The sequence below is a fragment of the Dromiciops gliroides genome, chromosome 2 (genome assembly GCF_019393635.1).
Source record: "Dromiciops gliroides isolate mDroGli1 chromosome 2, mDroGli1.pri, whole genome shotgun sequence".
Classification (NCBI taxonomy): Eukaryota; Metazoa; Chordata; class Mammalia; order Microbiotheria; family Microbiotheriidae; genus Dromiciops; species Dromiciops gliroides.
Genome location: NC_057862.1, coordinates 118,218,507 through 118,233,698, shown reverse-complemented (window position 1 = coordinate 118,233,698; position 15,192 = coordinate 118,218,507). Strand labels below are relative to the sequence as shown.

Here is a 15,192-nt window from a genome sequence, read left to right as displayed (position 1 = left end):
ACCAAAAAAGTTAAAGTCCCTCCCCCTTCCCAATTGTCTCTGGTCCAGAGGGTTCTGTAACAGTGTAGATGGCAAAAAGATGGCCAGAGCTTGAAAGCTAAAAGTTTCACTGGACATCACTATGTTTCCTCCGTGGTTTTCAAAGATCCTCATACATATTCCTGGTCTTTTGGATCAGCTGCAAAATATTTACTTCCTCTCCTTATCTCCCTTCTGCCTAACTTTAAAGAAACAAATAACACATTTGGAGTTAGAGGACCGGGGTTTGAAACCTAACTTTGCTATGTATTTCCTGTGTGACCTTAGAAAAATTACCTCATCTCTCTGGGCCTCAGTTTCTTTATCTTGAAAATGAGGGGTTGGGGAAGCTAGGTGGCATAGTGGATAAAGCACTGGCCTTGAATTCAGGAGGACCTGAGTTCAAATCTGGCCTCAGACACTTGACACTTACTAGCTGTGTGACCTTGGGCAAGTCACTTAACCCCCAATGCCCTGCCAAAAAAAAAAAAAGAAAATGAGGGGTTGCATTAGATGACCCCAGCTTCAAAGGAGATCATCTCTTTTTAAACCATTTAAAAATGCCCCATATTTTATATGTTTGATTTAAGTGACACTGTAATCTTATTGGAAGTCAACAAGTTATAAATTCTAAATGAGTTACTACTTAAATTTTATCAAAAACCACTTAGTCTAATCCTGATTCTATATTAAGGCTCGAGTAAAATATTGAATTCATACTAAACTTTTCTGGCATCTCCAGAGTTGATTGAGATCTGTCCATGGTTCTGAGATCACTCATCTTGGCATCAGAATTTTTTGTGTTCCCTCTCATTAAAGGGATGACTTTGCTGTTTACTCTGTTTCCTTTGAACTTCTTGATTCAGTCCTTGGTCTTATCCTCAGCTCATTTTTTGTTTCAGTGGGTATTTTTAAAAATCCATTAGTTTCCTTTGTAACTGAGCCATTTCCAAAACTGACCTTAGATCATACTAGCTCTCTGCAATCTCATATCATTTTTATTCTACAGGCAGAACAAGAAATCAGTCCTGGTCACATATCCTCTATATTTGACAGTATAACTTCAAATTATTATTTTCCTTTTCTCCAGATGAGAGCTATTTTTTTTACCAGCTCTCAATTCCATGATCTATTAAGCCATGCACCAGCATCAAGTTCACAATTCACTCTTAAAAGACTGTGTTTAGCATTATATTGAAATCAAAGCACTTTATACAGCTATCTGTTTAACCTAAAGGCCTTATCTAAAACTGAAATGAGGTTAATTTAAATGACTAATTTCTTTCTTTTTTTTTCCTTCTTTCTTTCTTTTCTTTTTTTTTGAGGGGCAATGAGGGTTAACTGACTTGCCCAGGGTCACACAGCTAGTAAGTGTCAAGTGTTTGAGGCTGGATTTGAACTCAGGTCCTCCTGAATCCAGGGCTGGTGCTTTATCCACTGCACTACCTAGCTATCCCCCAAATAACTAATTTCTAACCTATGTTTGCTTCTAGCGATCAGTTCATTCTTTTCTAAATCTTTTCAGCCCTTATATTTAGTAGTGTGTTTTAGAAATTTGGAGATTTCCTATATACTTGGCAATTCCCAAATTCTGCCCTTTTCTTCTTTTTGGGAACAGAATAATATTTTCCCATTCCCAGAGGCAGCTGGTGACACAGTGAATAGAGCATTGGGCCTGGAATCAAGAAGATTTAAGTTTAAATCCAGCCTTAGATATTTACTAGTTGTATGGCCCTGAGCAAGTTACTTAAACTCTGTTTGCATCTATAAAAATGCTAAAAATAAATAAATAATGATAGAGCCTAGCTAGCAGGGTTGCTGTGAGAATCAAATCAGATAATCTTTGTAAAAGCACTTAGCACAGTGCCTATAGTAAATGCTATATGAATGCTTGTTCCCTCCCCTTCCCCACCCTACATTTCCATTCTCTTGCTACTTCTGTTATCCAACTCTACCTTTCTAAGGTTCTAGGAATACTATCAGTGGGTGCCACTGATATAACATTTACAATTTCTTTTAGCATTATAAAACCTACAATTCTAACTGTGATGTTTAAAATCTAATGTGTGGTCCCCTGACCTGACCCCAGTGTGGCGGAGAAATGAGCTAAGATTTACTGATCAATTCAGCAAGAATTTAGGCTTTTAAGTATTTATTAAAGTGTATTAGAAGTAAGTGAAGAGAGAGAATGGAAAACCCTAGTTTAGATCTATTCGGTATAGCCAGAGAGAAACAAACCCTTGCTTTTCCTAGCGGTACACAAGAAGTTCTCCCACCACACCAAAGTCCTGGATGAAAAGACACCACTTCTCAGCAGCTTCTCCCAAAAACACCCTGTGAAACAGGAAGCAGGGCCATCCACACACACAGCTCCAAGCTAATTGGCTGGTGGTTTTGATTGACATGACCCATAGGTGTTAGACACAACTTCTAGACACCAATCCAACCTTTGAAACCCCACAAAGGTCACTTCCAGACCCCAAGTCACATGGTTTCTTTTCAGGCCTGATTCTCACAATGTCCCTCTCATCAGGGGGTATCATTCCAATTCTCACAGCACCTAGAATATAATGAGCTCTCTTCTTTAGTTTGTGTTTTTTTTCTATCCATTGAAGTGAGTACTTTTGCTATTTCTAACTTTAAGACAATGCTTAAATTTATTCATTAAACACTAATGCATCTTGATCTCTGACTCCTGTGGAATAAATGTGTGTCAGGTGAATGTTATAGAATATTGATTTCCTTGAAAATTCCTGGGACAGAGAGGACAGGTTGATGGGTTAGTAGGGGGAAAGTGTGTGCTTGTGTGTGTGTGTGTGTGTGTGTGTGTGATCCACACACATGCATTCATTTGGGGTGGGGAGGGGTTAGGGATAAATGTTTGGCACTTGTGACCAGGAGTGACTAGTTAATGTAAAATACCAGAGCAACCTAATTCAGTCTCCTTATTCCACGGTTCTTTTGCATCTGCTGTCAGTAAACCCTTCAATATTAGCTATGCGTGGTTTCACTTGCTTAGGAATGTACAGACATTTCATGGTTTATTTTTTTATAACATTGCAATAAAAAAGTTTAAGGAGCCTCCTACAGTGCTCTTCTCAGCATGAGGAAACCTCCCAGAACAGTGCCTTATGTCCCATGGCCACTCAACAAAAGAAGTGAAAACAAATGGACTCCAGGCCCAGGAAACTGGTGTCCTGACTGTGGTGAAGGTCAATTTCTTGCAGTTTGACAAGCCAGTTCAGCTGGAGAGGTGGAGGACCTTGTTTCTCTCAATGTCAACCCCACATAGAACTGGAGCCAAGAACAAAAATCTTTCAAGTTCAGATTGTTGGATGGAAGACAATTTCTGAGTTCTGTGAAATTTAAGTTGTTTTTAATTCCCTTGGTTATCCTATAGGCATACAAGAAGCACTCATTGTATACTGTAGGCTCACTTTGAGCTAGCAAAACACTTTTAAAATTAAATGTTTTCTCTTAATATGACTGGTTCAAATTAAGGAAAACTGGTGGGGAGAAGTTTAAAATGTTAGTAAATAATAGTGGCAATCACAAGCAGATTCCATAAGCAGGCTTTTTACTGGTATTTTGAATAGTGAAAGTTCATGAATAAATGAATCAATGTAAAAGCATTACTAAGAGTTTACTTTGTGCCAAGCACTGTGCTAGGTGCTCAGAATACGAACACAAAAGTAAAGAGAGTTTCTGCAACTTTCCAAGAGTTTAGATGATAATACAGGTATAGAATAAACAGAGCAGGGCAGTGGCCAGGGAGAGGGTGTTTGTTAGTTTAGAAAATTAGGGGGATAACAGAAGTAACAGTTAGGTGGTACAGTGGATAAAGCACTGGCCCTGGATTCAGGAGGACCCGAGTTCAAATCTGAACTCAGACACTTGACACTTACTAGCTGTGTGACCCTGGGCAAGTCACTTAACCCTCATTGCCCTGCCCCCCCACAAAAAAAAATTAAGGGGATAATTAGTGGAACTATATGGAAGTAGACTGACATGTACTTTCCAGTAAAGACAGCAGTACTTATTTGATTATGGTTCCAGAATTGGAAAAGGGGGACCATGTGAGAGTGTAAGGTCTCTGGCTAGAAGATGTCCGAGGAGTGAAATGAACCATGGCAGGAGGGGCCAGTCTAATATAGTGGACCCATAAGGCACTCAATGGTGTCACCTGCCTTCCATTAGTGGGGCCCCAGCACTAAAGTTTCCAGACCTCCAGAGTATGATGTTAAAGTTATAAGTAGATGGAGACTTTTAAGGAAACCTTATTTCTCTGACGAGAAGGCTGGGTATTATAAAGCTTCAGAAAGTAACTCTCATAGAATCTCAGAATATTATAGATAGAGGACCTTCAAGATCTCTTCATGTAATCCTTTAAGTTTACAGAGTAACAGCCGAGGGAGGAAAGTGACTTGCCCAAAGTCATATCGGTAGTAAGTGCTACATTTGGGACAAGAACCCACTTCTCCTGACTCCACATCCAGTGTCCTTTCCATTGTACCAAGCTACTTGGGAATGTGTGGAGAATTTGTTTTTATAACTCCACAGACATCATAGAGTTGTTTCCTTTATGTAGCCATAAAGGTTTTATTGATGAGCCTACACAATCAGAATGGGAAAATCATCAAGATATACTGTACAAAGATAATGCATACCAATCTAAGGGTAGGCTTCAGTCTGAATATATTTGAACCAAAATACTCTGTGGCATATTCTAGGCTTGCATATAACATTAATCCAGACTACATTCTTGAAAAGTTGAATTTATAAAAGTCTTTTTTGAGATAGGAACAGCTTAAGGTACTGAAATAATATTATTCTGCTAATCTCTGTAGTACATGGAATCAATAGAAAGTGCTGTCTTTTATTTTACTAGAATTTAACTACATTTCATTCAGATTACAAAAGGAACGGGAAGACCACAAAAGGTTTGGTTTGCAATACACCCCAAAACTTGGCATCTGCTATATCCTTTAGTGGAAAATTCAACAACAAAAAATCTTATTTAATGCTATTTCAGCACATCTCTGCTGTTGTTTTCTTGCTCTAGAAATTTGATATGTTCTAAATATAGCCTTGATATTTTCCCAAGTAGGACATGGAAAAGGGCTTGATTTCGTATGGACTTGCTCACTTTTTAAAGGGGGGAAGGGGAAGGGAGAAGAGGAGAGAACAGGCTATGTAATACAAAAAATTGTCATTAGTTTATTGATAGTCAACAGCCTAGAATCTGGGGTATATAAATGAAAAAGTGAGACTAACCTTCCCCTCAAATGGCTTACATTCTTTTTTTTTTTTTTTGTGGGGCAATGGGGATTAAGTGACTTGCCCAGGGTCACACAGCTAGTAAATGTCTAAGGTCAGATTTGAACTCAGGAACTCCTGAATCCAGGGCCGGTGCTTTATCCACTGCGCCACCTAGCTGCCCCAAATGGCTTACATTCTAATAGAGAACATACCATGTATAGGAGAATGATAGCCAAGGAGAGTTTGGGTTTGGAAAGGTAAAGCGTTGATAAATAGAGGCATAGGGAAGTTGCATGATATGCCCTTTCTAGGGCAAATGTTACTCTTATGGGTCCTTGGGAAGTAGCAAGATAAATGTCAAGAGGATGACCAGATAGATATACCATCATATTTTTTGTTGTAAAACAGAATGTTCTATTTTTTCTGAAATAAGTGCAATTTTCAAAGGCACAGCTCTTTCAAAAATGACTGCTGACAAGGTCTGTATCAGAGGTCAGGAAACAAATTACAGAAGTTAGCAAAGAAATAATCATATGTTCATTTCCAGCTTCCTGATGAGAGGGAGAATTGAGTGACTTACTTGGAAGCTGATTTCAGTGAAGTCTCCTTTCTTTTTGGAAAAGGACCCCTGCAGGAATTCACACTGTAGAGAAACAGTATGGTAGAATATGGAAAGAGCCTTGAATTGCAAATAAAATCTGGTTTCCAGGTCTAGCCCCAACTCTCATTAACTAAGTAGAGAAGTAACAGAATCTCTCTGAGCCCCCCTTTTCCCCATTGCAGATGGGGATAATAACATAGCACATAATTTCACAGGGTGGTTATGAGGGAAACACTTTGTAGACCATTACTTTACTTAAAGTTTGTAAATCTGAAGTAAATTTATAATTTATCTCAAAGGTCTGTGCTTTTATCAGTGGGGCTATTCTCTGTTCCTAAACCATAAAGCCTCATAGAAATGTGAGTTATTGTTATTATTTTTGTTATTTTTGTCAGCCCTTAATGTGTGTGTGTGTGTGTGTGTGTGTGTGGATAAAAAGCCTTAAAAGTTCCTGATCTCCATACTAGACATATTCTTTTCAGTTACCTCCATTTTTCAGCCTCTAGGATGCCACAATGGATAGAGCACTTGTCTTGGAGTCAAGAGAAGAGTGGAAAACCAGAATCAGATCTATACCAGCTGTGTGACACTGGGCAAGTCACTTCACCTCTATCTGCCTTAATTTCCTTATCTGTAAAATGTGGATAATAATAACACCTCCCTCAAAAGATTATGAGGATAAAGTGAGATGACATTTGCAAAACTGTAAAAGCGCTACAAGAATAGTAGCTATTATTATTATTAGCAGGTTGTTATTGTCCATTCATTTCAGTCATGTTTGACTTTTCATAGCCTCATTTGGAGTTTTCTTAAAGATACTGGAGTGGTTTGCCACTTCCTTCTCCAGCTCATTTTACAGATAAGGAAACTGAGGCAAACAGGGTTAAGTGCCTTGCCCAGAGTCACACAGCTGCTAAGTGTCTGGAGACAGATTTGTACTCGTAAAAATGAGTCTTCCTGACCCCAAACCCCATGCTCTATCTACTGTGCCACCTAGCTGCCCCATCAGCTGGTAAAGAAGATGATAAAAGCAGGGGGACCTAATTGGGCTCATTAAGTTTTTGACTGTACGGGTTGAAGAGCAGAGTAATTCAGCAGAAACAGTGGTAACCTCCATCTAGAAAACTTTATTAGGAATGATGTTAACATTTGTCAGTTTCTCTTTTTGGTTTTAGGATCAGAAAAGGAGATTAGGCAGTACTAAATATTATGATTATCCTTTTGGAGTCCTGCTTTGACGGGTAATTGACCAGGTCTCTCTTCTAGAGACAGACTGGTTGTAAACCATATTCCAGTACCCTAAGTAATGATCCCCCTATCTCTAGCTTTATCTCTAGTAACCTTACACTGGAGGTTCTTAACCTTTTTGTGTGTTATACACCCCTTTAGCAGTCTGAGGAAACCTAGAAATCCCTTCTCAGAAGAATGTTTTTAAATGTATAAGATAAAATGCCTGAGATTACAAAGAAAATCAATTATATAAAAATACAATTATCAAAATATTTTTAAAACAAATTCACATTCCCCAAGTTAAGGACTCCTGCCTCACAGAAAGACTGCTGACCACTTCATCTTGAATTTAATTTAGAATTAAGAAAGGGATAGAATTTCAGAACCATCCAAGGGTATGTCTTGTTATTAGTTTTCTTCTTAACTCTTATCTTTTACTGATTAGGGGACTTTGAGGTTGAAAGATTAGGTAAATTAAGCCTCATTATTTTTATTATCAAGTGTCTTCTTTCATATAAGGACTAGATCAGAGGTATCAGTCTCTTAGCTTGTGGGAACTAGATTAAGATGTGGTTGGGAAAATGTTAACAAAACAAATAAAAATACAACATAGTTAATTTGTTGTTTTCTAAGTCAACATGTAGACTTCAGGGAACACTTTCTATTTGAGTTTGACAGAACTGGACTAAGTAGTAATAGATAAATGATACTACTGCCCTATTCTAATAGTTCTGATCCCTTTAGGCAGCTTATTCTCAAGAGTTACCTTTAACCTGAAATCCAATCACATTCACATAAGCTACCTTTAAATGTGGAGCGTTCAGGCTTCTCCAGAAAGCAGTCTGTTGTCCAGAAAGTTATTATGGAATGGGAGATCTATTTAGAGAATCTGAGGAGTATATTGTTCAATTTTTAACAACCAGATCTTGAAAAAAATGTAAGCAAGACACATTTTTATATTTAACCTGAATTATTAATACTTTCTTAAGGCTAGACTATCAACAAAATGATAAATCACACCCTTATTTGTAGTGTTTGCTGTTTCCTGAGGTGTAAATGCTATCACTGGAAATTTAACTCTGGACCTGACCCCAGCACACCCCTGAAAGGACTTGGGGCAACAAAGAAGGGGAAAATGGCATCTGTTATCCTATGACTGGGACATAGTCAATCTGCTTGCTGGCTTATTCCTATCATCATTGTTGCTTCCTGTTGTCCATAAATTTCATGTATGTGTGTGTGTGCTTTGATAGATTTTGATATAGTTTTGATATTGATAGATATTTGATATATATATATATTACATGTAGATATATATTTGAGATATATAGATATATGTATGTACTTTCATAGATTTACTATCTCACTGGCATCAAGTACTCCATCCACTGATTAAGATTGCAACTCATATAAGCCTTCTCATCCTGTACAATTCTAGACCATGTTCTTCTGTAGCTTCTCCATGGAAGAACTACCCAATGCACAGGAGGCCTTCCTCTGGGTCCTTAGGGCCATCTGTCTCTTTTATTTCATTATTTCTGCAGTTAACCCACATTCCTTCTTTCCCAGGAATATCTGTCATGAAAAATATCTTCTATACCACTTCCTATGTGCTAGTCATATTCAGTAATAATGCTATATAATTTTCTTGATAACCATCCTTACATTTCAATAAAAAGGTCACGGGGGGGGGGGGGAGAGTCAGAAGAAGTATTTCAGCTAAAAGGACTAGATGCTAAGGGCTGATGTGGCCACTTGACAATTTGAAGTTTATGCCAATTATAGCGGGTAAGATTCTTCAAAAAGTATAATGTTAGGTGATAGCAATTATTTTATACTAATTCATAAAAAGGGGGTTGAAATGATTGAAAAGTATTAGTTTTCACCAAACTTTCCAGTGACCTACTAGATTCTACAGGATACCAAGTAACTTGATCTATAGGAGAGAAAGAATAGGAAAATAAGAATAAGAATAGAAAAAATAGTAAAAATGAATTATTCTAAGTTTCAGTATGATCCGATGATATTGCCTTGTTCTCCTTCTCCACTGTTCTAGAAAGAAGCATGGCTCAGTAGAAAGAGCACTGGATTTGAAGTCAGAAAACCTTCAGTTGAATCCTAGCCCTACCCTTATTAACTATATGTCTTGATTCAAGTTATTGGTCTTAAGGAGTCTCAGTTTCTTCATCAGTGAATGTGAGAGTTGGGATTAAATGACCCCTAAGGTCACTTCATGATCTAAATCTATGATTCTATGACTTTTGTTATTTTTTAAAGAAAAGTAATGATTATCAATGTAGTTTTATGGAAAATTAAGGCATAATTAAGAATACATGCTTTTAAGAAATGTTTCATTTCATAAAAATGATTCTTTTCTTTGTTTATCTTTGTTGGGAAGAAAGACAAAGTTCAAACTTTACAAGACACCTGTCCTTTGACTTCCTGGAAGAAAAATGAAGACTTACCATGTTCAGGAACAGAGAAAGTTGTAATCAATTTCCATTTGTACCTTTTCTAATAATAACAGTAGCTAGCTGTTTTAAAGCACTTTTAAGGTTGACAGAGCACTGCACCTGTTATCTTATTTTATATTTTTCATAATTCTTATTTCCCTCCATGTTTACAGACAACTTCAGCAACAGCAGGCCGAACTTGAAGTACACCAGAGAGATGGATTGTCATCATATGACCTATCTCAGGTGAATTTCAATATAGCTCTTTACTGATCTTGAAAGCAGCAATGGAGCAGCCCCAAGATGTATGGCAAAATTATTTTTATACTTAATTTTAAGCTTTCCTAAGGGGATAATTTTGCTTTGGACACCCTTACTGGGTCAGAGAATGGTTTTCTTCTGCTGGACTACTCTGACTACCCTTCAGAATGTAGCTACCAAAGATTTAAGGATTGGAACAGATGAAAAACTGTGAACAGTAGTGAATCACCTCATTTGTGTAATAACCAATTGCCTAGTTTGAAGTCCAAGAAAAGTCTTAGAAAACAATTGACTAATTTTCCCACATTAGAACCTACTTAGCTTCTCATTTGCTTCACTTTATCTCTCTTGTCTTCCCTTTTTCCATGTCTCTCCCTAATTGCATATTTCTTTCTCCTCTTTTCCCTCTATCTCTTCCTTCTCTCTCTGCTACCCCCATCTCCATTTTTTAACTGGTCACACACAACATGGAACTGAAGTCTCTCTTTGACTATTTGTTGTATTTATAACTTTGCTTGAAAGTAAATAAATTGAGCATTTGGTCTTTCTGTCCCTAAGGGGGAAAAACATGCACAAAGTTGTTTTTTAATCCTTTGTTGTCCTTAATTGACTGTTTGCTTTTCCTGTGGGGTCAGTAGCTCAAGGGAGAAAAGGTTCCTGACAGTTATTTAAAGGATAAAACAATAGCAATGTCCAGATAGAAGGAGAAATGGATGAGGAATTGACAGTCCTTAGTAGCTACTAGAGATTGTCTGTGTCAAAGTGGTTGGGGTGTTGTCATTTTCTTTCTTTTACATATATATATATATATATATATATATATACACACATATATATATATATACACATATATATATATATATATATATACACACATATATATATATATATATATATATATATCAGAGCAATGAGGATTAAGTGACTTGCCCAGGGTCACACAGCTAGTAAGAGTTAGTAAATGTCAAGTATCTGAGGTCACATTTGAACTCAGGTCCTCCTGAGTCCAGGGCCGGTGCTCAATCCACTGCACCACCTAGCTGCCCCCTTTCTTTCTTATATTTTAATAGGTACCTGTTCCAAATATACCAGCTAATGTTCATGAAGCTGGAAAACCAGTAGAAAAGGCAGACACAATCTTTTCCCAAGAAAGAGATCCTCGGTTTGCTGAGATGTTTGCAGGAATCACTGCATGTAAGTGTCTTTTAGCATTCTTTTTCATTTATTTATTTGGTGTTTTAAATAATAACTCTTAGAACAAAGTTATCACTGGTGACTCAGAATTTTTCTCCTAGAAAGCACAAGATGTAACTATAAAGTTCATTCTCAGCTTAAACAGTGAAATAACCAGATGACTATAACTTTTCATTGGAAATGGGGGGGAGAGGGGAGGAATGGAACTAGGATTTGAATTTCTCACAATGGGTCCTTTTTGTTTTGGCTGCCTGGGTAGATAAGCAAATGACCAAGGTTTTCAAAAGAAAGTGACAAGGGATAGTTTATTCCTCATCCCAGCTGGCCAGACTTACAGCTTTTTTGGGTACCATGCAAACTGCAGGGAGGATCATTAAATAAGTTAGAATCTTTCCTGGATTTAAAGTCACTTGAAGTGAGAGGGGTTATCCTGATAGGAGCAACTGTGAAGCAAAGAGCCATTATAGCCTGACTGTTCCAGTGATGATTTTAAGGAAAATACCAGACAAAATTTTATCAGTTCTATAGATGTCAACAAGACCTGCTTAGGAGCAGGAGAGAAAAGCAACCTTCTACTCCTGCACTGGAGTTCTTGTGTGACAAGAAAAAAATTAGTGCTGCCTTTTTGCCAATTTAGTTTTCCAAAAGTCATGTTATATTTCCCTTTTTTGTATAAGAAAAAAAATTAAAAGATGGTTTTATATGTTGTTGTTTGGGGGGATTGGGAAATCTTGGGGGGGGGGAGTTGTCTTGTTCCCTTTTGACACTAAAGTGTCTCTGTCTCTTTCTCATTCTCTGTCTCTGTTTCTGTCTATGTCTTTTTCTGTCTCTTTCTCTGTCTCTCTCCCTGTCTCTTTCTGTCTCTCTGGGTGTCTCTGTCTCTCTCTCTCTCTGTCTCTGTCTCTCTCTCTCTCTCTGTCTCTCCCCCATCTCTTTTGCCTTTTAAAAAAATAAATTTATAAACTCAGCTAAGTAGCCTGGAATGAAGGAAGAGCTTCCCCATAGGGTCTCCCAGCAGGGGGCAGAGTTCCGGCCTATAAGACATCCACACTACTTGACCTTTCCCTAACTGCCTGATCTCCATCACTTCTGTTATATTTATTTGTTTGAAGGATTGAGTGTTCTGGGCCTTCTCCTGTTGTGAGACAGGAACCCAAGCAGGGCAACTCAACTCACACCCCAGGCTCCGGAGCCTGAAACGACAGGAGCCCAAGCAGGGTGGTTCAGCCTTCTCCCCAGGCCCTGGAGCTTGATCCCAGGACAGTCCTGCTTTAGTGGCGCTTCCAGAAATTCTGACGCTAGAAGAGAATGGGTGGGGTCTCAGAGCCCAGCAGGCCCTCAGTTCAGCTGGAGGACAAACCCCACGTTCTGATGAATGCCAGCGTTCTCATATTCTACCCCAGTATAAACTACAGTTTCCAATACTGGTGCTGAGGGAACAGCTCATGAAATCTAACCAGGTGTTCTGATTTATTTGTTTAAGAATAAGAAGAGAAGTTTCCCAGAAGACATGTGATAAAATGTCAAATAAAAAGGAGAAGCTTTGAGTGTACATAGCTTTAGTACTTCTGAACTTAAATTTTTTTTTCCTTGTAGGTTTTTTTTTTAATTGGAAAAAAAAATTGGAAAAAATTTTGGGGAAAAAAAACTGGGATGGAATATAGTAAAGGCCAAAATCTTATTTCAGATCATAGGATTTAGAGCATGAAATGACCTTTGAGATTACCTCAGGGGCAGCTAGGTGGCGCAGTGGATAGAGCACCGGCCCTGGAGTCAGGAGGACCTGAGTTCAAATCCGGCCTCAGACACTTAACACTTACTAGCTGTGTGACCCTGGGCAAGTCACTTAACCCCAATTGCCTCACTAAAAAAAAAAAAAGAGAGAGAGATTACCTCAAACCTACTACCCACCGGTTTTGCAGATTAGGAAATTAATTGTCAGGAAGAATCAAATTACCCAAGGTGGCATAAGTAGTAAATAAAAGATCCAGGGCTCAACTATAGGCCCTCTGATTCCAAATCTAAGGATCAGAATCATTTAAAGGAAAGAACCACAAAATGCTTAACACTCCAACCATGGATTGGAGTCAGAGGACCAGCATTCAAGTCCTGGCTTTTGTACTTACCACTGATGACACCTTGGATAAGTTGTAATAATGATGATAGTTGAAGTCATAGTTATAGTAGTAGTGATAATGAGATAACATTTCTAAAGTGATTAGCATAGTGCCTGGCCCATAGTAGGTGCTATATAAATGTGAGGTGGTGGTATTAGGAGGAGGGGGAGAAAGAGGAGGAGGAGGAGGAGGAGGAATAGTTAAGCATTTACTTTACAGCATTTAATGTAGTCCTAATGTTTTCAAAGCACTTTATATGTTATCTCATCTCGTCTTCAGGACAACTTTACAGATATGTGTTAATATTATCTCCATTTTACAGATAAGAAAAGTGAAGGTTCAGAGGTTAAGTAGCTCATTTGTAAAAGTAAAGTAAAGACTTTAGGTCTCTGAAATCCTTTTTAGTTCTAGATAAGAGTATCAAAGATGTAAAGGTAGAAAGGACCTTAGTCCAACCCTTCCTTTTACGGAGGCTGGGAGAGGTTAAGTGACTTTCCCAAATGATTCGAGATAAACTGGAAAGGTTAAGACTAGAGAGCCCTAATGGGAAAAGTTCTTTGGATGGGAAATTGGGAGAAATGAGGCCTGGAATTTTTACTAATGTGTAAAAATGTATCTATTCAATATTCAGACACTTTTGTTTTCTTTTGCACTGACCTTGGGGTCACAAGAACTAGGTTCAAGGGCCAATTTTGTCCCTAATTGTTGTGAACTGACCAAAAGTCATTTAACCTTTCTGAGTCTCACTTTTCTAATCTGCAAAATGAGGATAATATAATATGTGTAGTACCCACTTCACTTAGTAGTTCTTAGGAAAACTTTTTTTTTTTTTTAGTGAGACAATTGGGGTTAAGTGACTTGCCCAGGGTCACACAGCTAGTAAGTGTCAAGTGTCTGAGGCCAAATTTGAACTCAGGTACTCCTGAATCCAGGGTCGGGGCTCTATCCACTGTGCCACCTAGCTGCCCCAAGGAAAACTCTTAAAGCACTTTCCAAATATGGATTTACTATTATTATACCTGGAGTTTTAGGCCCTTTATTCTCACAAATTAGATTCTCAAAGTATAAACCCAAGTAGCATGTTTTTTTTTTACTCTTATTAGTATTTTTTTCAATTACATGTAAAGATAGTTTTCAATATTTAGTTTTATAAGTTTTTGAGTTTCAAATTTTTCTCCCTCCCTCCCCAAGACAGGAAACAATCTGATATAGGTTATATATGTACAATCTCATTAAACGTAGCAAGTAGCATATGTTAAACATTTCAGTTCAAGTGCAAAATCCAGGCCATATTAAGTAGAATTATCAAATTTTAATGCTAAAGGGAGCAGCTAGGTGGCACAGTGGATAAAGCACTGGTGCTAGATTCAGTAGGACCTGAGTTCAAATCTGGCCTCAGACACTTGACACTTACTAGCTGTGTGATGCTGGGCAAATCACTTAACCCTCATTGCCCTGCAAAACAAAACAAAACAAAACAAAACAAAAAATTTAATGCTAGAAAAAAAAGAACAATGATTTATAGCATTTTATGGGGTTCCAAAGCACTTTAAAAATATCTCATTGTATCCTTGAAACAACCCTGGGAGGTAGGTGCTATTATTATGCCCATTTTACAGATGAAAAACATTGACGCAGGCAGAAGTAAAGTGACTTGCCCAAGATCACATAGCTAGTGTCTAAGGCTAGATTTGAACTCGGGCCTTCCTGACTTTAGGCCCAGCACTATATATACTGTGTCATGTAGGTCAATTTCTCCAATCCTCTGTTTCAACAGCAATTCAATAAACCCATATTAAGATCCTATTGTGTGCTGGGGCTACAAAGAAGAGATAAAACAAATGATCCAGGCCTCATAGAGGTTGCAGCCTGAAAGATTATAACCTAATCTACCTTGCTTTGTTAGATATCCATTCAGCTTTTAAAAATTCCTATGAAAGTTACTCCTTAGCCTCCACTGATAGCCCACTGTGGAATCTCCTAGGTCCACCACTGCTCCTTCATGACACATAGATCTGAAGGATCTATACTGGGCCATAGCTAGCTGAGATTAGAAGGG

At 38.0% G+C, this 15,192-nt stretch overlaps 1 protein-coding gene across 5 annotated transcripts in view; it reads left to right on the top strand.

Annotated features, from left to right (window-relative positions):
• Positions 1–15,192, top strand: part of ARNT2 (aryl hydrocarbon receptor nuclear translocator 2) — a 274,848-nt gene that overhangs the window by 237,829 nt on the left and 21,827 nt on the right. For all 5 annotated transcript variants that reach the window (XM_043983353.1, XM_043983352.1, XM_043983350.1 and 2 more), the window contains 2 exons: positions 9,735–9,807; positions 10,893–11,016. In XM_043983353.1, coding sequence (XP_043839288.1) covers positions 9,735–9,807; positions 10,893–11,016 — 197 coding nt within the window. The remainder of the gene's footprint in view (positions 1–9,734; positions 9,808–10,892; positions 11,017–15,192) is intronic.